At 43.1% G+C, this 22,110-nt stretch overlaps 5 protein-coding genes across 10 annotated transcripts; 3 read left to right on the top strand and 2 right to left on the bottom strand.

Annotated features, from left to right (window-relative positions):
• Positions 1–812: 812 nt before the first annotated feature.
• On the bottom strand, positions 813–2,748 carry nupr1b (nuclear protein 1b). The gene is made up of 3 exons (XM_077619187.1): positions 2,579–2,748; positions 1,442–1,581; positions 813–1,220 (listed from the first exon to the last, which is right to left on the bottom strand). Exons 1-2 carry the CDS (start codon positions 2,673–2,675, stop codon positions 1,451–1,453), a joined length of 228 nt encoding a protein of 75 aa, XP_077475313.1. The 5' UTR covers positions 2,676–2,748; the 3' UTR covers positions 813–1,220; positions 1,442–1,450.
• Positions 2,749–4,322: 1,574 nt separating this feature from the next.
• sgf29 (SAGA complex associated factor 29) lies at positions 4,323–7,144 on the top strand. Of its 3 annotated transcripts, none has more exons than XM_077619180.1 (11): positions 4,338–4,447; positions 4,746–4,856; positions 4,958–5,082; positions 5,149–5,224; positions 5,304–5,376; positions 5,538–5,602; positions 5,665–5,794; positions 6,176–6,322; positions 6,426–6,461; positions 6,521–6,683; positions 6,815–7,144. In XM_077619180.1, the coding sequence occupies exons 3-11, from the start codon at positions 5,017–5,019 to the stop codon at positions 6,929–6,931; spliced, it is 873 nt and encodes a 290-aa protein (XP_077475306.1). In that variant the 5' UTR covers positions 4,338–4,447; positions 4,746–4,856; positions 4,958–5,016; the 3' UTR covers positions 6,932–7,144. The 3 variants fall into 3 exon arrangements, with proteins under 3 accessions (XP_077475305.1, XP_077475306.1, XP_077475307.1); XM_077619181.1 differs by lacking the exon at positions 4,338–4,447 and adding an exon at positions 4,462–4,632; XM_077619179.1 differs by lacking the exon at positions 4,746–4,856 and having other exon boundaries at positions 4,323–4,447.
• A 386-nt stretch (positions 7,145–7,530) lies between these two features.
• On the top strand, positions 7,531–12,474 carry spns1 (SPNS lysolipid transporter 1, lysophospholipid). 3 transcript variants are annotated; one of them, XM_077619174.1, is made up of 14 exons: positions 7,531–7,643; positions 8,189–8,339; positions 8,508–8,708; positions 8,771–8,836; positions 8,969–9,105; positions 9,203–9,354; positions 9,420–9,486; positions 9,550–9,692; positions 9,761–9,913; positions 10,816–11,005; positions 11,078–11,143; positions 11,209–11,307; positions 11,370–11,541; positions 12,364–12,474. In XM_077619174.1, the coding sequence occupies exons 3-14, from the start codon at positions 8,516–8,518 to the stop codon at positions 12,432–12,434; spliced, it is 1,509 nt and encodes a 502-aa protein (XP_077475300.1). In that variant the 5' UTR covers positions 7,531–7,643; positions 8,189–8,339; positions 8,508–8,515; the 3' UTR covers positions 12,435–12,474. The 3 variants fall into 3 exon arrangements, with proteins under 3 accessions (XP_077475300.1, XP_077475301.1, XP_077475299.1); XM_077619175.1 differs by having other exon boundaries at positions 7,585–7,815; positions 8,223–8,339; XM_077619173.1 differs by having other exon boundaries at positions 7,585–7,815.
• Positions 12,475–14,335: 1,861 nt separating this feature from the next.
• Positions 14,336–18,261, top strand: lat (linker for activation of T cells). 2 transcript variants are annotated; one of them, XM_077619183.1, is made up of 12 exons: positions 14,336–15,002; positions 15,257–15,403; positions 15,528–15,567; positions 15,984–16,012; positions 16,222–16,267; positions 16,348–16,412; positions 16,488–16,520; positions 16,798–16,834; positions 16,897–16,961; positions 17,036–17,092; positions 17,174–17,215; positions 17,958–18,261. In XM_077619183.1, the coding sequence occupies exons 2-12, from the start codon at positions 15,298–15,300 to the stop codon at positions 18,086–18,088; spliced, it is 651 nt and encodes a 216-aa protein (XP_077475309.1). In that variant the 5' UTR covers positions 14,336–15,002; positions 15,257–15,297; the 3' UTR covers positions 18,089–18,261. The 2 variants fall into 2 exon arrangements, with proteins under 2 accessions (XP_077475309.1, XP_077475310.1); XM_077619184.1 differs by lacking the exon at positions 14,336–15,002 and having other exon boundaries at positions 15,350–15,453.
• Positions 18,262–18,435: 174 nt separating this feature from the next.
• rnf25 (ring finger protein 25) lies at positions 18,436–21,879 on the bottom strand. Its single transcript, XM_077619178.1, has 10 exons — positions 21,790–21,879; positions 21,410–21,481; positions 21,245–21,341; positions 21,107–21,174; positions 20,798–20,867; positions 20,649–20,720; positions 19,977–20,117; positions 19,772–19,864; positions 19,574–19,708; positions 18,436–18,999 (listed from the first exon to the last, which is right to left on the bottom strand). Exons 1-10 carry the CDS (start codon positions 21,807–21,809, stop codon positions 18,577–18,579), a joined length of 1,191 nt encoding a protein of 396 aa, XP_077475304.1. The 5' UTR covers positions 21,810–21,879; the 3' UTR covers positions 18,436–18,576.
• Positions 21,880–22,110: the final 231 nt, after the last annotated feature.

Below are 22,110 nucleotides of genomic sequence, written 5' to 3'. Positions count from 1 at the left end.
ACATTCGCAAAATTATATTCTGTAAATTTTACTGCATGTTTCAGTGTTCAAAGTTTTGAATTAAATTGAATTGAATGTTTTTCTTGTCATTATACAAGTATAATGAGATTAAAAACTACGCCACGAATAAATAATCAATAAATAACTAGTCATCAACATAAATAGGTAGAGAAGTGCACAAATAACAACAACAAACAAACTGATAAATAATGAATAAACAAGTAATAAATAAATAAATAAGTAGTCAACATAATATAAGTAGTAGTCAACATAATGACATAATAAACAAGGCAATTGATTGCTATTGTAAATTTTTAAGGAGTCTGTCAATGCAATCGTTTGCATACAGCAGAGGTGTTCGATATACATCCCAGTGCTCAGTTTTACTGGCCTGAAGCAATTTATTAAAATATAATATATAAACATATATCAAGTGTGATGAATTGAGTTATTCTGATTGTGATTTTCTTGACGTTTTGATATTACTGGACAATGTCATTATGCCTCTGGATTATTTTGATGCTTGTGGCCCTTAACTCATTCACTACAATTGATAGTTATATACATACACACACAAAAATCACAAATCATTTTATTGGTGGTTGAACGATCACTCAGCCCTCCCATTCAAAATGGGTTGGCATTCTAATCATAACAAAACCTATTTTTGATTGGCAGCCAATTTTTTAAATCATTAAAGTGTTACAAAATACGGAAAGTTTTGAATGGTGAAGTATTTGTTTTCAAATGTTGATTTCTTGTCAAGGAAAAATACTGAAACATGCCTGAAGATTTGAATAAAGAGAAAAAGGTTGAGTTCAAAATATCTCCATTTTATTCAGATTGTTTTTAATATATATGCTGGATAAAAACGTTCACGTCTTGCCAAGATGTCCAGAATCATGACATAAACAATATTCCGAACGGAATTTTTAAGCAATGAGGTGGCGATAAGTCAACAGAAAAGGTGCGATGTCACATCAGTCCAGCAGAGGGTAGTATTGGTCACTTCATTTTAGTACTTGTTTACATTTCAATTTTTTTCCATAAACTTGAGAGTAACTAATGTTTCCGCTGCCTTAACACCCGTCGAATGACCCCTGGAGGGGGTACGGCGAAGGGGCGTCACACGCAGCCAGCGTCATCGATCAGGGAGGATGACGTCATCACTCCCGTGCGTGTCGTCACTGGTCGTGTCCGGTTGAGCCGTCAGACTGCTCCTACCACACACAAAAAGATCACGTGACCTCTCTTTACTCTTTTGTCAATTCTCTAAAAGACTCCTACTTTCATATCTTTGAGACAAAATAGCACATGAAAAAGTAATAGTTCAACTATAAAAGTTCCAATGTAATGTCCATCGTCTACATAGAAGTAGAGGAGGACTTTTTAACAGATTGTATTTTTATAAGGTATATGTCTTTTTTTTTTTTTAACAAACCTGGAGCGTTCACTCTTTGAGCTTCTTCTTTTCGCTGTTTTGGAGTTTCTCAACGATCTTGCGCTCGTGTCCAGACGGATTGGGCCTGTTTGTGTTTTCGCTGGCCTCCTTCTTGCTGCGGCCCTTGCGGGAAGCCCCCTCTGATGAGGTGGGCATGGTCAGGGGAACCGGGAGAAACACAACAAGGACAGTCAAGTTGATCTCAGGAACACAATAGCGCCATCAGGGCAATTAAATTTAGTACTTGTGTACATGTAGTATGGTATGTAGTAATAATAGGGGTGATCCTACTTCGCGGTTTTTGGATTATCGCGCCCATGTCTGGTCTACATTATCCGCGATATTTGAGGGATTACTGCAATGGCAGCCCCACAGGATAGTTTGTTTGTAGCAGGAATGTGTGTTCAACTTTAAGAATGATAACTCTTTTTAAGTCTTAATGGGGAAAATTGTGAAAAATTATATCCTAAGGTGTCAAACTCAAGGCCTGGGGGCCAGATCAGGCCTGACACAGTATTTTGTGTGGCCCCCAAAAATCAAATTACAGGCATGTTTTTTTTTAATGTGCTAAAATTAAAGTTTTTGAAGCTTGTGAAATATTGTGGACTACTATATGAAGAGGTTACTCTTTTTTTTCCTTGGTATTTTTCGTAAAAGTTGAAAACTATATTTACTCTCCCTTTTTTTTTAATAAAGAAAATATTTTTTAAAAAGCCTTGTTACTTTTTCTACCCCTTTTTATTTTGTAAATGTACATTATTATAAAAATGAAAACTAAATGTATATTTTGGGGCTTTTTAATGAAAATATAAATAACTATTCTTTGTTCTTCCCTTTCTTGAAAGTCATAAATGTAAATCCATCTGAAAAATTAAAACCTAAAAGCATTTTTTTACTCAAAACAAATGGTTTTGGACCATTTTAAGGTCAACAGTATTTCTCTGTTTTTTGATTGGTCGACGAATCTTGGCTGACATAATGGAAAAACCACAACTAATGGCTTCCAATCAAACATATCACCGAATGATGGCCTATCAGCCACTCCTAGTCACAATGGATTGGACGCCTTTTGCCGTCCATGGCACAGAAACATAGTAATCATTTTCTGCCAATTCCAATGAATCTGCCGAGTAATACCTGTGTACTTATCGCTGAGGTTGTAGTACTCATATTGGTCGTAGTACTGCTCCTCGAAGTTGCTGGGCTTCAAGTTGTTGACGTCGACGTGACTCATGGCGACCGTTCGCTGCTTTCCGGACAAAATGCAAAAAGTCTCTCACTCTGGTTGTGTCTGCGGGCTGGAGGGAGCTTCCACTTTTATGGGACCTCCGAGTTCCCGCCTCCCACCCCCAACTCAGACCTTGTTTTTATGGAAAGTTTCAGACTCCTCCTGCTATTGCATCATTTTGAAAACAAGCGAGAAAACTACCATCTGATGTGTCCTGTTTAACTTCGGACCTCACGTGAGAACTTTAGCTGTCCGTTGCTTCAAACGTTCCCACCTTTTAGCCTTGCCCTTTTAACCTCTGCACTCTGACCTCATTCAAACTGGATGAAACCAGTCACAGAGCTTCCTTACGTGTGCTTCAATCCAGAAATGGAAGATATTTTACATCCCATCTTCACATTTTACAGAATCCACATACAACATACCAAAACATGCAAATATTTTTTTGAATGCTAAATAAGTTTGAAGTACCCCCTGAAATACATTTTTTTGTGCATGAGTAAGGATTTGTGACTCCGCCTCTTTCAACTCTGATTATGCCAAATATTGTAAATATAAAATAAATGTTCTCATCTCATCTCATTTTCTGATCCACTTTATTCTCACTAGGGTTGCGGGGGGTGCTGGAGCCTATGCCAGCTGACTTTGGGCTAGAGGCCACCGATTCAGGGTGTCCCTCGCCTCTGGCCCAAAGTGAGCTGGGATAGGCTCCAGCACCCCCCACGGCCCTAATAAGGATAAAGTATATACATAAAGATATGTAGTAGAAAACTCCAGAAATGAAGACAAAATGTCCTCATATTGTGAAATGGCTATTTTGCTTTTTGACAACAATCTGAGTCACAAAGTACTGATTTTTTTCATGTCGGTCATTTTGAATATGACTCACAAAAACCGTCTGCAAGATTTTTTTTTTTACACTTAAGTGTAGTGTGGTGAGTAGAAATGTGCATGACCTAATTTTTCTTTCGTTATCTGACCACCACTTCGCAACGACTCACAAACATTCAACTTCAACTTATCAGCTGAAAAAAAGCAGGCCAAGGTTACTGGCACAAAATCCAAAAATGTCAGACGAAACACAGTGACACGGTTTAGTGTCAAATATGTTGAAAATATCTGCATTTGTTTTCTCCTGCTGTCATGTTTGAGTTGATTACTCTTGATATCCTGTTTGACTCTTTGGCCAATATTTGCACGTCCCGGCTTCTCTTGAGAAGAAGCAGGTCAAGCGAGATAATGAAAGATAAAACACGTTCATAGTTCATGAAACTCACTCTGTTCATGTGCAAAGTGGAAAATCCACAAATATTCAAACAGTTATTCACATGTCATTTACAATCCACTTCCAATTGGCCAGCCAGAGTACCAGATACATTTAAATAAACAGCACGTTTGTACCTAGTACTTATTTATGTGACCACTTATTCATGTTGACTACTACTCTTTTATTATCTTTACTACGTATGTATTGATATTTCTTTATCATTTATTATTATTATTATTATTGATTATTCATCCGTTTGTTTGTTTTTTGTTATATGTGCACTTCGTGGTGAAGCTTTAAATCTCATTACTATACTTGTATCATGACAATAGTATATAAAAGCATACAATTCAATTGTCTACATACTTTACTACTAGTGTCCAGCAGGAGGCAGTGTGACATACAAGCTGCCACTGGTGTCGCACTGACGACTGTAAGGCAAAGAAGAAGTCGAAAACCGAGAGCGTCTGAGCTAATGCATCGACCGGCAAAAATAAGCAACATTTAGAAGGTTCTATCATTTTCTTTGTCGGTTTTCACGTTTGTGTGATAGAATATAAGTCATGTCAGTGGGCATGTCAATTCATAACTTTTTAAATGCACATTTTCGGGATTTATTCTGTATTTTGGTGGCGTAATTGTCACTCGAACCTAGCATAATAGAATAGCTGAAAGACAAGTGTCATAATTTTCTGGGTAATATTTTTATATAATGTATATAATAACAATATCGACTTAAACGTTTGAGCTCACTTGTGTCTAGTAAAGTAGATTTTTAAAATTTGTATTAAATTTATTGTATGCCATAGACATCCATTTCGTTTAAACTGGGAAAGATCATCTTTCAGTGAGTGTTCATTTGTCCCTCCCAGTCAACATGGATTGGACGTCTAGTGCCGTCAATGGCAGCTAATGCGATTGTAAGAGTTAAAAAAAATCCAAAAATTGAAAGATTTACATCACTGGTTGCACAATTTGTTTGATGTTGAAATGTTATTAAAGTTCATAAAACTGCACTCAGATCATAGGAAGACAGTCCCGCCCCCAACAACATGAGTTGTATTTAGTTAACGTCGCAAGATGTCGGCGGATACCAAGATCGCCGAGCTGCTCACTGAACTCCACCAGCTCATCAAACACACACAGGTCAGCCTCACGTGACGATGTCTGGGCTGGTGTCAGGAAATGACGTGATCAAACGTGTGTTTTCAGGAGGAGCGCTCGCGCAGTGAACACAACTTGCTCAACATCCACAAAACCCACGAGAGGATGCAAACGGAGAACAAAAGTCAGTGTACGGGATTGCCTCGTTTCCTGCTGATTGACATCATGTCGATTGACGCCAGGTTGCCCTTGTCATCCCGCAGCGTCGCCATACTACCGCACCAAGCTGAGAGGACTTTACACCACCGCCAAGGCTGACGCCGAGGCGGAGTGCGGGTCAGTTTGCGGCCGTGGCATGGTTACGTGTGAATGTGGAAATATGTTGTTGTGTTTTTTGAAAATTCTATTCAAAAGTTTTACAACATATTGTTAAACGTATTAATTTATGTGATTTCATCCCATCCTGGCAAGAAATTACATTGTCATTTGTTGTCCAGGATCCTCCGTCGCGCGTTGGACAAAATTGCGGAGATCAAGTCCTTGTTGGAGGAGCGAAGGATTGGTACGTATGCCCCGCCCCCAAAGGTGTATCCTTCCGCTAACTGCGCCGTTTGTCCGTTGCAGCCGCAAAGATGGCAGGAGTTTATAGCGACAGCGATCCACCCCGGAAGACCATGCGGCGGGGCGTCCTCATGACTCTTCTCCAACAGTCGGCAATGACGCTGCCGCTATGGATCGGCAAACCGGGCGAGAGGTACTGCTTACGACGCGGTCTTTTTCTGGTTTTGGCATTTTGGGGAATTTCACATAAGGTGCTTTGAAATAGTACCGAGGTCAAAAATCAAAATGACTGCAAAAATGTAATTTCAGATTTAGAAAACAAATTTACATTTTTTTTTTGTTTTTAAAGAGTTAATATGCAAAACACTACCAGTTTTTTCCCAGAAATTCTGGTTGTGACATCATAACCAGAATTGATGATCATTCACAACTTTCTAGCACTGCGCTAGCTTGAGCATGTTGAAGCGACATAGCGTGCCTGACAAAAATTGGCACGCTGCTTGTTTAAGTCAATTTTAATTTATTGCAACGTGTGAGGAATGCGTAATGACGCGGCTTCTTTGGGTCTTTGCAGCCCACCGCCCCTCTGCGGTGCCACCCCTGCCAGTGGTGACTACGTCGCAAAGCAGGGGGACAAAGTGGCGGCCAGGGTGAAGGCGGTGGACGGGGACGAGCAGTGGATACTGGCCGAGGTGGTCAGCTACAGCCATGCTACTAACAAGTAAGGCATTTTTTTCTCTCTCTCAGGACTCAGTTCTGCAAACAAAGAGTGGATTGATTTCTTGACTGAAGATCCACCTGTAATATCATCGCTCCACTTTCAGGTACGAGGTGGACGACATCGACGAAGAGGGCAAGGAGTGAGTATGCGGGGCGCCGGAAGCCCCGCCAGGCGCTAACATAGCTTCGTGCCCATCAGGCGGCACACGTTGAGCAGGCGGCGCATAATCCCGCTGCCGCAGTGGAAGGCCAACCCCGAGACGGATCCCGAAGCGCTCTTTGGCAAAGACCAGCTGGTGCTTGCCTTGTACCCCCAGACCACGTGCTTCTATCGCGCTCTCATACACGCTCCGCCTCATAGGGTCAGTGCGCAAGCCACACACACACATACACACACACAGAAAATGTCTGGGGCGGTTTGTTTTAGCACGTATTTCAGCGAAAGCCATTCTATTAATGGTTTGTCTATGTGGCGTGTTTGGTGTTGGTGTAGCCCCAGGATGACTACTCGGTGCTGTTCGAGGACACTTCGTACGCTGACGGCTACTCGCCGCCGCTCAACGTGGCGCAACGTTACGTCGTTGCCTGCAAAGAGAACAAAAAGAAGTAAAACGAAGAAATTAAATGGCCCGATTGTCCGGGGAACTCAAGCGCGGAGAGACCGATGTCCTACACGTCGCATGTCTGGAGCTTCATGCCGCACCTGCTGGTTAATAAATGAACTGAAACCTCTCAAGGAAGCTTTTTATTCTTCATTATGAAATGTGTGTTTGTGGAATATTTGTAAAACACAAAAAATATTAAAAAATGAAATTGTTTTGTTTCCTTTTGTTTTGTGTTTTATTTTTTCTTCTATTTGATGGATTTATTTCTTGAAACCTCCTTTCATCTGCAATAAGCAAAATGCCTGAAGCAACATTTATGTAAACGTGGGAAAATCTTAGCAATGACAAATTTATTTATAGCCATAATAGTTGGGATCCTTTCAAAATAAAATTTTTAAAATATATGATACTACAACATGTCTATTTTGAAACTTGCCCTTTCGAGCATGGCCGCCAGAGGGACACCACGCGTGGCCATGCAACTATAACAGACATAACGATCTCATTTTTTTATTATAAAGCAGAGATTTTAAAAAAGATAGTCAGTCATTTGACAGTTAATTTTTACTTCTCGAGTTGTGGTATTTGGGTCCCGTGGACGAACGGAAATTCATTACCTGATTGGCTCCTGGAGGCACGTGATGAGTTGTCATGTGAACCGTTGACAGGAAGTTGATGGAAAAGAAGGATCATGGCTGCGGCGAGCAAATGTCATCTGTGAGTTTTTACGCTCGCGACAAACTTATGGAAAAATAGTAACAGGGACTGGGCGTGAAAATCACCACTTAGGAAGGAAAATAAGATTAAACGACGACATGTCTGTGTAATTGCTGGTGGGGCAAGATTAAACCGAAAGTGGATACAAGCCTCTGAGTCATCGCATTTGGAGGTAAACAAGAAATAGCCTGCCAAATTTTCCCGTTTTGTTTTGAGACAAATGTAAAAAGAAGCAATAATTTCATCAATTTCACAATTTTAAGTAACTGCGCTAGCTTCTGTATGTTTATATTTGAATGTATGTTGTTTTCTCGGTCTTGCTGGCTTGTTTATGGGAACGACGTCTCACGTGATTGCTTTTGATGTGCTTATTTTTACACTATCACAAGCACTGTTTGCAAATGTCCACGTGACTAACATTCAACTGAACATAACGCAAAGAGAAAGGGGGGGGGGGTCATGACTACCAAGTATCACATCTCACATTTTGATAGCATTAATCTTTCCTAACTATATAAAATGTGAAAATTGTCATATATTGTCAGGCAGAAAATGAAGCGATGAGTGAATGATTGACAGTTGCGGGGACGCCTGCCTGTTGGGAGGAAAGTGTTCAATCAAGCGAGACCTAAGCCCCGCCCACCTCTGATGCAACTCATCACTTGGTTCCTTCAGGACCTCAGGCCACTTCAATAGGTACAGCTGCTGGTTGTACTTCTACTAGCCATTTATCCTCACTACTAAAACTCACTCGTGTTATTTACAGTAGTACTACTGTTAACCCTTTAATGACTGGAGGAAGTCCCCATATTGGGGACTTTTGGTTCGCTGGTGTTGACTTTCTGTTCTTGTCCCGGCAATCAGCGGCCGCCATGTCTGCGGACCAGTCCGCGCCGTTTCTGTCTGATGACAGCGAGGTGGAGGTGGAAGAGGAGGAACAGCAGGAAGGCGCTATTTCGGAGGGGGAGCCCAGCAGCGGCGTAACCCCCGTGCGCGCTTTGTTGACCGTCTTCATCTTGTGTTTCGTCAACCTGCTCAACTACATGGACAGGTTCACCGTCGCAGGTATGTGCACGTTCGCACATGCGAGCACGCCAATCACGCTAAAGATGTCACCAAACCGCCAGGTGTTCTCCCCGACATCGAGAGTTATTTTGCAATCGACGACAGCAAGTCGGGTCTTCTCCAGACGGGTAAGAAAACGTGCAGCTTCCATTGCAGCATGACTCCTGTGCCATACGCTTATTTTCCGCCACATCCAATATGGCGCTGACGTCTTTCTCCACACTGGGCAGTGACACGATTTTTTTTTGCCGTTCCTGCAGTTTTCATCTGCAGTTACATGTTCCTGGCGCCGCTCTTTGGCTACCTCGGCGACCGCTACAACAGGAAGTTGATCATGAGCGGCGGCATCGCTTTCTGGTCGATCGTCACGTTCGCCAGCTCGTACACGCCTAAGCAGGTGAGCGACGCCTGGGCGCTTCTACTAAAGTTCCTCCACCTGGTGCTCGCTGGTGTTTCCCACCTTTGCGATGTCCAATCTTTTGTTTTGTCACCAGCACTTCTGGGCGTTGCTGCTGACGCGCGGTCTGGTGGGCGTGGGTGAGGCCAGCTACTCCACCATCGCGCCCACCATCATCGCCGACCTTTACGTCAAGGAACAGCGCACCAACATGCTATCCATCTTCTACTTTGCCATCCCCGTGGGCAGGTAATGCCGGCAGCGGTCGCGTTCTCGCTTCTTCAACTGCTCCACCACTCGTCCTTTGTCCGCAGCGGGCTCGGATACATCGTCGGCTCGCAAGTTAGCAACGTCACCAAAGACTGGCATTGGGCTCTCAGGGTACGTGGCGGCACGCGCCGCGTTTACACGCCGTGGTCTGAGCGCCCTAAACCGCTGTCACAGGTGACGCCGGCGTTAGGACTGGTCGCCGTGCTACTGCTGGTCTTGGTGGTGAAGGAGCCCAAACGCGGCGCCGTGGAGGCCCGGGCTGAACACGAGCTTCACCGGGGCAGCTGGATCAACGACCTGCGAGCGCTCGTCAAGAAGTACGCACGCGCCGGCCGGTCCCGCGCCGAGCCGAATTGAACGCCTTGTCTCTGGTTTCTTCGCGCAGCCACAGCTTCGTCCTGTCCACCCTGGGCTTCACGGCCGTGGCCTTCGTTACGGGATCGCTGGCTCTGTGGGCGCCCACGTTCCTTCTCAGGGCGGCCGTGTTTGCGGGCGAGCGCGCCCCCTGTATGGAGGCTCACTGCTCATCCTCAGAAAGGTGGGAGCTCTAGAATCCTGGAATTATTACTTTAAAACATTGCTTCTCAAACTCCAACAATTCTATTACATCCACTGCCACTTTAGTACACCTAAGCCACATGTGTCAAAGTGGCGGCCCGGGGGCCAAATCTGGCCCGCCGCATTATGTTGTGTGGCCCGGGAAAGTAAATCAGGAGTGCCGACTTTCTGTTTTAGGATCAAATTAAAATGAAGAGTAAAGATGTATATTAAATTTCCTGATTTTCCCCCTTTTAAATCAATAATTGTAATTTTTTTAATCATTTTTTTCTGTGTTTTTAGTTCAAAAATCATTTTGTAAAATCTAAAAATATATTAAAAAAAAGCTAAAATAAATATTGTTTTAGATCTATAAAAAACTGAATATTCAGGGCTTTTAATCCAGTTCTTTTAATCAATTTATTTTAAAAAATCTAAATATTGTATCTAAAATGGTCCGGCCCACGTGAAATCAAGTTGACGTTGACGGCCCGCAAACCAGACCGAGTCTGACACCCTTGAGCTAAGCCTCTTTATGCATGAATTCTGATTTTATTATTATTTTTAATTTTTTGGTTAACTCATAGAAATCATTGTCTGCGATTAGTTAAATACTTAGTTAACTAAAATGAAGAACAAAAATCAGTTATTTGTTTTTCCTCCATTTTATTTTTATTAATTTAGTATGTATTCATATCTATTATTTCGTTCTAAAAATGATATAGAACTACAATATAAATTTAAAATAGTAATCTTTACGTTTTCTTGAATAACAAAAATAGTTGATTGTTGTTAAGGCTTAAGTACAATCTTTTAAATAGCTAATAATAAAGTCCCTATTTATCCACATGGCATTGTAGTCAAACATTGATGTAAATATTGATTGGGATATTTCATCCGCAGCCTGATCTTCGGCGCCATCACGTGCGTGACGGGCGTGCTGGGCGTCGCAGGCGGCGTCCAGGCTAGCCGTCTCCTCCGAAGCCGAACGCCGCGCGCCGACCCGCTGGTGTGCGCCGCCGGCCTGCTGCTCTCGGCGCCCTTCCTCTATCTCGCCATCATTTTGGCGCAGGCCAGCACCGTCGCTACATACGTGAGCGGAACGCGAAAAAAAACACCTGACGAAAGCGTGAAACACTCGTAACGTTTTGGTCTTTTTCTGCAGGTTTTTATTTTCCTGGGCGAGACCTTCCTATCCATGAACTGGGCCATCGTCGCCGACATCTTATTGGTCAGCGACAGTCGGCCGTTTTTCCCTAAAGCTCCTCCCCCTCACGCTTTGTCGTTGTCTTTCAGTACGTGGTGGTTCCCACGCGGCGCTCCACGGCCGAGTCGCTGCAGATCGTGGTCTCGCATCTGCTAGGAGACGCCGTCAGCCCTTACCTCATCGGCGTGGTGCGTACGGCGTCGGCGCCGAAAGTCGACGCCCCTCCCCCTCTCACGTTTGACTATTTCAGGTGTCCGACACGCTGAGGGGGGACACGGACTCGTTCTTGTGGCGTTTTCGCTCACTCCAGCGTTCGCTGCTGCTCTGCGCCTTCGTGTCCGTGGGGGGCGGAGCCTTCTTTCTGGCCACCGCTCTTTTCATCGAAAACGACCGACGCCGCGCCGAGAACTTCTCGCCGGCGGGTGAGCTAGCGTCCGCGCGCTAACGTGGTGACGTCACGGCTGAAGTGTTGGCATTTTTTTCAATGCTGCCAAGATTAATTGTCATAGTGAAAGCGAAAGGAAAACTTTATTTAAACAGATAGACATCACATTTCTGAACCTCCCCTTCCTTTAAAGTATCTTATCTTCATTTAAAGGATCAATTTACGACAATATTATTCCGCCGGTAACCCGTCGGAATGATTATCAAAAGAATCGACAAATATTGATAGTTATATATATATTGGCATATGTATATTGATAGTTGATTTATTATCGGGAAACATCGTTGACCTCAATTTTGTCCAAATCATGCTTCTCAAAAGCAAATATTTTCTTACTGATTTCTGTTTGTTTTATCATTTTTTCATCAAAAAATGAAAGTGCCAATACAGATGATATTCTTGATTTTAGAACAACAAAAAGCTAAATATAGTTTAAAAATGTGTTCTTTACCTTTTTTTTTTAAATAGAAAGGGGAAAAAATCCAACATTCTCCTTTTACCTCCAAAGAATAGGTAAATATAGTCAGTTTTAGTTTAATTTTACACAAAAAAATAGAATAAATAAATAAAAACAATGTCTAATTTCTGTACCGAGTAATATCAATGCCCAAGGCACTAGTTTGACACCCGAGCATTGTTTTTTTTTTTCTGTGATGGAACTTACTCTGATTTTTTTACACTGATATTAGGATTGTTGTAATCCTAAAATCGACCACGACCTCAAATGTGACGTCACGTGCGATATAACGCCCAACTTTAAATGACGTCGTCACTCAAGTGTGACTCGATGTGTCCGCAGATGACCAGCCCATCACGGTACCCAAGAGCGGGCGCTCCGCTCTCGTTCCCGTGTCCAGCGTTCTGATTTGATCGCACAGGATTTGCCGTATTGCTACTTTTTTTATCCCCCCCCCCCCCCCCCCCCCCCCCAAATAAAATTGGACATGACGACAGACCTAAAGAGGAAAGAAGACGGTCTGCTTCTAAACTCAAATGACTGTTCAAATTTTAACCAAGTCTTTTTTTTAGGTTACAATTTTTTTTTTTGCTCTTTTAAAGCAGAGTTGATTTTTTTAAGCTTCTCAGATTCTTGCGCATCCTGTTTTAGAATGTTGAAGTTTCTTATCTTGACACGTGTCCGAGTTCGCTTCCTTTGTTGACTCGCTTGGCTCGCTTGCTTAGTTCTCGACCGAATAAATTTGTCATTTAAACTTCATTAAATGCGCTCTTATTACAGTCTAGTGCAGGGGGTGTCCAAACTTTTGCTTTCAAAAACAACTCCAAGCACCAAAATATTGCAAATTCATAAGGATATTCCAAAATTACTAACCGTATTTTCCGGACTATAAGTCGCACATTTTTTTCTTAGTTTGGATGAGCCTGCCACTCACTCTGACCGTCAACAGCTTGTTATTTTGTTTTTTTTTAGGTCCTAGTTATGCAAAATCAGTTATGTGATATTAACAGGTGCTTATTTTGTCTGTTGTTCCCTATTTTTCATTACTTTAACATATATTGTTGAATATAACTTCATACTCCAGCGCAGCTTATATTTTTTTCCCTCTTTCGTTGTGCATTCTTTAGCTAGTGTGACTTATAATACAAAAGGCAAAGGCATTGTTTAAGTGATTAACTCATCTGTTACAACAGAATGACAATGCAGGCTGAATTTAAGCTTCTTGTGCGGGCCATGTATCATGATATTTTCATTATTTACTGTGGCCTAATAAAAACTGGGTGGCAGGCCGGAGTTTGGACCCCCCGGGTTTAGTGTCTAAAGTTATCATGCAGCGCTTTAATGCTAATCACTTGCTATCTGGTCTATATCAACTTTAGTCATCTAAGTGGTTGATTACATGTTATCTACTACTATTCTCTCATGTTCTGTTTGCCGTTTTCAAAGAAATGCAGTCAAAAAGTACATTTACAAATGTTCCCTATTGAGGGGAAAAAAAGACAAGTTTATTTTGTTTTAATTTGGACTGGCATATATATATATTTTTAATTGGTTAAATTTCTTTGTTGTATTTTATAATTTTTTTATGGAGTCATTGCCGCTTATCCTCACAAGGGACTCAGGGGTGCTGGAGCCCATCCAAGCTAAGTATGGGCAGTTGGTTGCCAAGGACTGTGAGGCGAATTTGCTAACCACTCTCCACCATGTCGCCTCATTTGGGATTATACTGTAATAATTTGTACTTTATGTTTAAGATAACTCAGAATGAATAAAGGGATTACTACTGCCTAACTTGCAATGAAACAGAAGAGTTGATTAAATTTAAGTGTGATTAAACACAAAGGTCACAGAGGTCAGAAAAATAATTTTGCAATAACTTGACAGATTTGCAATTGCATATTAATTCCATCATATTGATAAACATTCATGTTAATGAACATTTAAATGTAAATATGTAAGATTGTAGCCGAGGGCTAATTTCCATCTTTAGTCCCTTGTGTAGGTTGAAGATAAACACTGACACATACTAGACCACATGTCTCAAAGTGGCGGCCCGGGGGCCAAATCTGGCCCGCCGCATCATTTTGTGTGGCCCGGGAAAGTAAATCGTGAGTGCCGATTTTCAGTTTTAGGATCAAATTAAAATGAAGAGTATAGATGTATATTAAATTTCCTGATTTTCCCCCTTTTAAATCAATAATTGTAACTTTTAATCATTTTTTTCTGTGTTTTTAGTTCAAAAATCATTTTGTAAAATCTAAAAATATATTTAAAAAAAAGCTAAAATAAACATTGTTTTAGATCTATAAAAACTGAATATTCAGGGCTTTTAATCCAGTTCTTTTAATCCATTTATTTTAAAAAAAATCTAAATATTATATCTAAAATGTTCCGGCCCACATGAAATCGAGCAATTTTGTTCGCTTAACAGCCAGGCTTTAAGATGATTGGCCAAGAGGTTCAGAGATGGGAGTTCACGTATGTTAATTGGCATTGAGTTCCAGGTATGTGCGGCACGGACAGAGAAGATGCTTTGGCTAAATGCACTCTTTTTGAAGGGAACGACACAGTCACCTCTAGAGCCAGCCATTGTTAATGTGGTGGTAGTTTTCTCGCCTTGGGATGTTTTGGGGATGTTTTGCGATACCCTTTGACTTGTAGTCTTCCATGAGTTATCTGCTCGCGGTCGAGCACTCTGTACTTATCGTCCTCAGGTGGTTTCGTCGTTGGCGCCACCCCCATCGCTCGCGTGTGGTTTCCTGTGTATTGGCGTGAAGCACGTGCGAAGGAGTCTTCCTGCCAAGATTGCTGAAACCGATTGGGCGAGCGCGGCAGGAAGGGGGCGTGATCGAGTCGTCGCCGGGGCGGACGTCGAAGTGACGATCGGACGTGATCCGCTCCGATCGCAAGGCCTTTTGCTCCTGCGTCTGACCCCGAATGGTCGCCTGAGACAGCGAAAAAGACGCTCTCCAGCCCAAAAGGTTTTGTCTTTTCCTTTTTTGGGCTTCAAATCTTTGTCGTCTGAAGAAATGATTGGCAGATTGGAAAAACTAAATGGCAAATCAAGTTTGGCACTTTGTCTTTCTTTCCAATCGATTGACGGGATGTAAAATATCAGAAAATTCTGGATTCAGACGCATAACATTTGATCTCCAAAACAAAACAAAAAATGGTTTCCGTGTCAGTTTTGCCAACTGAGGGTAAAAACAAGTATTTTTTATTTGTTTTTGAAAAGGCGGATGAAAGTCCAGAGTCCACGGATCTCCTCAAGTGGTCATGAACACTGACGGCAATGCCTCGCTGCTTTTTGGCGTCTTGGCGTTGGGCAGCGGGGCTCTTCTGGCTTCGCTCTGCCTGCACTGCAGGAAACAAAGACCATCCAGTACGCGCCACCTGGGCGATGCGACATTATATCGTCAAAGATGACTTCTAGTGATACCATTGTTCATTTTAGAATGATACACTTCAATTGCAGTTTTTCTAAATCTGCTTCTTGCCTTTTTCAGTTTCCATCCGGGAAGCGAGCGACTGCGATGACTACATCGAGTAAGTAGCATACCTGGCAACCTCGACCAACTGTTCCCCTTATTTAGCGAAAATAACCCATACAAATGCAACGTGGCACATATTTACTCACATAGGACGCACTTAAGTTAGCGCGTTGGCCTCACAATGGGGGTCCTGCGTTCAAATCCAGGTCAGTCCACCTGTCTGGAGTTTGCATGTTCTCTCTGGGCCTGCGTGGGTTTTCTCCGGGTACTCTGGTTTCCTTCCACATTCCAAAAACATGCATGCTAAAACGAGATTACTTTAAAAAAACATCTACAAAAGTTGTTATACGGCGTACACAATTTAAAATGATTTAAAAAATGTATAAAATACGGGAAAAACTTAAAAGTGGAGTAGACGGATTGGTCGCCAGCTGTAGATTTGCCATCACACCGTTTTTGTTTCTCATGCAGGTCGGCCCGGTTCTGGCTGGTCCACCGACGTAAGTTGCTTTAAAGCTGTTCAACAGTGTTTAATTGATTTAAGTTCGCATGAAATAAAATGAAAGCAGTTAGAAGAGTAGAACATTGTTGCTGTGTTTCTTTAGTTTGAGGTTTCTACTACGTGTGCTAATATGTTTAAGTTACATTCATTCTGGTTCATCTTTGTCAGCCAATGAGTTGAGCACCACAAATCTTTTGTGATTTGCAGATCAGACGACAGCACGCATGAACCCCGACCTGAGCTTGGCACCTTTGTAAGTTGAGTTTTTTTTCCTTTTTTGTTTTTTTTGGAATGTTTGGTACCACGTTTGTTCTCCCGCCGTCGTCGTGTCAGCGTTCCCGCTTTGGCCGGCAGCAGTCCGCCCGGCAGAAGCTCACAAAGACAGCTCACGGAAACCGGTGAGTTACAATGCCGCAAGACTTGGATGGACTGCTTGACAAAGAAAGATATTGAGAATCTATCTTCTTCTCTAGACAGTAACCACAGCTACCAGAACTCCCACAATGGTCAGTTACCTTCCAACAGTCTTAATGCTTTTGGCCTTCTTCTCTTGATTTTTTTGGGCCTTTCCTTAAGTAATCTTATCATCACCAAAACTTTGTCCTTACCAAAAATGTTCCAAGGTTGTAATCTTGTTAAGTTCTTCCCAAAACTCATGTTTTTCGACAAACAAAACCTCCATTCAAACGATGTCACTAAATCTAAACCGTCCCTAAAAAATTGTCAAGCTTTTCTGCTCTTCTACCGGTTCATGTTTTTGTTTCTTGCTGTTTCTTCCCACAGAAGCTGACCTCCGAGACTCATTCAACAGGGACTACTTGTAAGTCCTTCCCATCCAAGGTGCGTCGGCGACACTGGTTTGACGTCTGCTCGTTTCTACAGAATCGTGCTGCCGCAAAATGAGGTTTTGGCTCGCCGTCCTAGCGGGGCGTCCACAACGAGTTCAGGTAGTGTTTTACGTTCGCCGTCTCTCCTCTGGCTCACGGATGTCATAAACTTACACCCTCCTTCTCCGTTGCAGGTCAAACGCACGATTACGAGAACGTCCAAGGCGGCAGCGCACGACCGTCGCAGTCAGGTTGCAAGACTCGGACGGACACCAAATGGACATCCGATTATATCCTGACTGTCTTTGTCTAAAACTGTTGGTCCTCCTCAGATGATAGAGAATACCTGACTGTGATTGGGCCTCCTCAATCGGGTAAGTTTTTAGGGGGCCGTGCCCACTCCTCGCTACCCCTTAATCGCGCCATTGTCAAGGTTGCCAGATTGGATTGGAAGCCCAGTTAAAACAAAACCACTCAAATGACAACCTCGTGTTTCAGTCATGACGTTTCCTTAATATATTTTTTTGTTTTATAACCCCCAAAAATATATTTTACAGATAAGCATGATGTAGTTTTTCTTAAATATTTCAATAAACGGTTGTCCGGCTCTTGGTGCACCTGCGATTGGTTAGCCACCAATTCAGGGTGTCCGGAGGTCAGCTGGGACAGGCTCCAGCACCCCTTGTGAGGATAAGCAGTTCAGAAAGTAAATGAATGAAATTCAATAAACACAAAAATCAATGTACATCTATGACAATAATTTAGCTTTTTTTACCGTTGATGTGAAAAAACAGATTTTAATGTTGTCATTTTTTTCAAATTATTTGAGAGGTGCTGAAAAACCACTAGTTGTCGAAACAATAAGAGCGAAGAAGCAAAGTAGCTAAACTACAACGAATTCGCAGAGGTTTCACTGTTAAAATTCATCCAAAACTGCAGCTTTTTGTCAAAAGTAGCTCAAATTGAATCAAATTGCTGCATTTTTTTAAATGTGAGTCTTTCAAAACTGCCCAATTCTGGGAAGCCACCCAATCTGGCAACACTGGCCAAGTGTCCGTCTCATGTAAAACTCTTCCGTTAATTGACCGACTTTTTGGTCATTTTTTGTTCTGGCAGAGACGTCAACGTTGTCATCCCAAAGTGACGAAGAGGACTACAGCGATGTTGGCGTCGTTGGAAAGTACGTCAATCAAGCCGGCGTACAGCAGGTGCAATTCAATTCCGAGGGGTTCCCGAGCGGACGTTAGACAGACGGCGGACGCTCGCAGGTGATGTCATCGAGCCCGCTGTGTGATTGGATGGGGTGAAGGAATTTGCTTTTTCTACCTTTCCGTTTAAATGACGAGTCCTGAGAATGTTTTGTTCACACTAGTTGATTTAAAAAAAAATAGTAAATAAACTTTGTAGTCTTTTGAATGAGGCAACAGGATTTTAATCATTTACTAATTAGAATGTAAGCACAAGCATAAATAGGGGAGAATGAAGTTTTGTCATAGGTTTAACAGAAGGGCCACTTTGATTATTCGATATTAAAAATGCATCAAGTGAATGATGCTTTTGAAATCCAAATCACGTAAAAAGGAGACTGTCAAAATATGCTTTTAATATCTCATGTTTAATGGTGACCACCTGCAATTTTGGTATTTCAGCAAGAAACGTCATTTGCTTTGATGGGCCCCTCAAATGACGTGGGGGGGGCATATCTGGCCCCCGAGCCTCCAGTTTGATGTGTGTGTCAGAGCTCCTCCTCTTTTCCCCCCACCCTCTGTTGACGGGGAACCCCCCCTCTGGGCCCTCGAGTGTCCCAGCGGTGGTGCTGCGGGCCCCTCCTTCGGGCCCGCGGCGCGCGAGCCGCCACCGCGTGTTTGTCGAAAGGATGTGACGAAGAGTGACTTCCTGTTTGGCGAAGAGTCAGTGGTGCGGAGGTGTTCTCCGAGGATAGGCGGAGCGTGTCCAGGTGGTCGGAGATAGCGGCGTGATGCGCCGGGGGCCCGCCGCCTCTCCCGGGACCCCCGGCGTGAGCGTGACGTTTGTGGGCCCGGGGCTTCCAGCCCGATTGAGCGTTCGTGCGCTGCGTGGGCGCAAAGCGACGTGAGGGAGGAGGAAGCTCGCAGGTGGCGGGGGGCGGGGCCTCCACGACCTCGGGGGGAGGAGGCAGCTGCAAATGGATGGACAGAACTTTAGCGATTTAGCACAAAAGGTGGATTAGCTTACTAGCTTCTCGTAACGGCAGAGGAGACTTGACACGTTCGGTTTGCTACACTTTTGTGGCACTATGTAACATAACAAACTTAAAATTTAACTTAAATTAATTTTGCTTTCGATACACACCCTTGAAAATGGATGTACCCTCGTGCTATAGCTGAGGCAAAGGTGCTAATGCATTCCGTCGTGGCTTTCAAGTCGGAACTAGCTGCTTCCCCGTGCCTCACAAATCCCAGTTTGTTTTTTAAAGTTATCGAACCAGCCATGACACGCTGTGAAGCTTTCGGCTGGCGTCAAAGTATCCCCTTTCTCAGCTGCTTGCTTTGCTTTCAAGTCCTTGCAGATTCCGCTAACTGTTTCTCCCTTATTCATATTAAAAGCATGAATATCACTGCGTAGCTGGAAAAGGACCACCTAGCGGCCACATCGTATGCTCATATGTCAAATCTGTCTCGTATCTCAGCTCGGAGTTGACCTCGTATCTCAAATCTTGGGACACTCGTATGTCAAGGTATTACTGTACTCGCCTCGTTAGTGTGTATGAGGAAACGATTGGACTCCTCCTCGGGATCGATGATGCCTCCTCGACAACGTTGCCTTTCCAGAACCTTTTCCAGTTCCCTCCACTTTTGCTGAAAGTCAGAGCGGATGGCGGCGTCCAACTGCGTGGCGACCGATACGTTAGTGGCAGCTCGCCGTTCGGGGGGGCGGCTTTACGGACTCACCTCGGGCTGCTGCTGCGGCGCGGCGCTGGCCATCAGTTGATCAAGGTCGTAGGTCAGAGGCTCGCGGCAGACGGGACAAGCGACTGTCAGCTCCTGCAGAAGAAGATTCGGGCTTTGGATTTCTTGAAAAAAAATTGCCTTCACTGTTCATGAATATTAGACGATCAAAGATTAGCTCAACTTTCAATTGATGTTGTAATCACACCTGGTTCTGTACGGCCGTCTTGTCCTCCGCCATCTCCCGACGGCGGAGTCCGTTCTCTTCTTCCGAATGCCCGGCGTATCGACCTAGGCAGTGCGAGTGGAAGTAGTGATAGCAGCGCGTCTTGCTGAACGCCTCTCCCTCCTGGACAGTCAAGGTACACGGTCGATTGGTCGCCGGTCTTTTGGTCGCCCGGAAGGTTATTGATAATTACCATTTAAATCGTTGCTCAAATTCCCTAAATACAAACTGCGAATGACTATTTATTCATACTTAATGCCCTATTAATTATTAGGCTAAAGAAAAGCTCCAAATTTCCCGGACTTTTATTGTTTTTTGTTGGAGAACTTGTTAAGACCCTGACTGACGTAGTTTCTTAAAGGGACAACGCATGTACATACAAACTCATACACTCACACGTCGGCTCAGTGAAACTGCTCATGGCCGTTGTTGGCTTTTATTGATGCGTAGACTGTGTTGTTTTACCTTGTTTTGTCGCCGGTCTTTTGGTCGCCCGTTGTCACGGTCCGGGCGACCAAAAGACAGCGACCAAAAGACGACGACCAAAAGACCGGCGACCAATAGACCGCACACGGACAGTCAAACAGGAAGTGTTAACGGCACAATAAAGCTGCGATCCGGCAGTTCTGAACAAAAAGAAAAGTAGAATGCCACCTTAAATCCGTAGAGGCAGATGACGCAGTTGCCGTGCGGAATGTTGCTTTCCGTCAGGATTTCTTTGGCTTTCTAGAGGGGGGAAAAAAAGCAAAAAATTGGGGAAAATGTTGAACTTCCTATTGGGAGGTCAAGGTGAAGGCAGTGACCTCAATCAGCTGATACAAGACGGGTGAGCCCACGTACGACTCTGCTTCAAGTTCAAGACTCTGTTGAAGGCTGAAAATCAACAACATCATCATTATGTTTATTATCATCATCAGTAAATGCAAGTTTCTAACACTAATTTAAAAGGAGAGACAACTGCTTGTACAAATAATCTTCACATAGGAATAATATGCATTGCTCTACTTTCTGTCTACATGTGTTGCACCACTGTTTGAGCTCAAGAAAAACAGCCACTGAAGACCAAAACAAACTCGGGGGGAATGGTTCACGGGGATTTTGTGACACGTCACCTGCTGAGCTTGTCATCAGAAAGTCCTCTTGTGTTGTGAATGGAGATGTCGGGAGACGAAAGCGGATACTGAAAACAATCGAGGTTAAGTCAGCAACATGGCCGAGCGGGAATATTTAAAGATGAGGATGTATGTCACCTGCTCATCTAAAGTCAACGTCAAACCCAGTCGCACAAACTGGGATCCGTAATCTTCGGCTGTGGATGGGTACAGAACCAGACTCACCTCCCAGTGCCTGAAAAATAGAATAACCCAACATTGAGCTTTTGAGTTGATCGCAATTGTCATCCTGATGTTTTCTACCTATCCCTCGTCCTGGAGACCCGCAGGTCATCCAAGTAGATGGACTGGAGGACTTCAATCTCACATAGAACTCTGGTCAAAAAAGAGGATGAAGAGTGGATGAGTTAAGATCGCCCGAATGATTTGTAGAGAAAAAAATCTGTCTGACAAATCGTACTAACAAAAGAATAATTTCACAACCTAAAGAAATCTGAGTTGAAATATCCTTTTTTTTCTGCTGTCAAATCAGTTAGCTTTAGCCTGCCAGCGCAGATGTACTACGATCTCGCAAATTCAAACAATTGTTTAATCATATCAAAAACGAAACAAAATCACCAAACCGCTAAATGTCATGCAGTTTGAAGGGTTTTTTTCTTGAAACAAGTTGTGCACAAACTCACTCGCTCTGCGTCGCCGCCATGATTGTTGTTTGCCTCAGGAGTCTGGATATTTCTTCTGAGCTCTTTTGTTTACAATACTTAACTCCTCATGGAAGTTAGCGCCCCCTAGCGGGCTAGCGACCCCTTCTCTTTTTTTGGGAACATGACGTTTAATGGTCGAAGAATAGCGACGGTGGGTTTACTTCAAAATATTTTTTAGCTTAGAGTAGCATAGTTAAAATGTTCTTTAAAAGTAAAAATAATTATTACTTTTCATAATAATTAAATTATAAATTATAATGTATTGTGCATTTCTGCATTATTTACATCGTAATTTCATCA

This window comes from Stigmatopora argus, chromosome 14 (genome assembly GCF_051989625.1).
Source record: "Stigmatopora argus isolate UIUO_Sarg chromosome 14, RoL_Sarg_1.0, whole genome shotgun sequence".
NCBI lineage: Eukaryota > Metazoa > Chordata > Actinopteri > Syngnathiformes > Syngnathidae > Stigmatopora > Stigmatopora argus.
The sequence above is the reverse complement of the archived record's forward strand: the minus strand, read 5'-3'. Positions and strand labels throughout refer to the sequence as shown.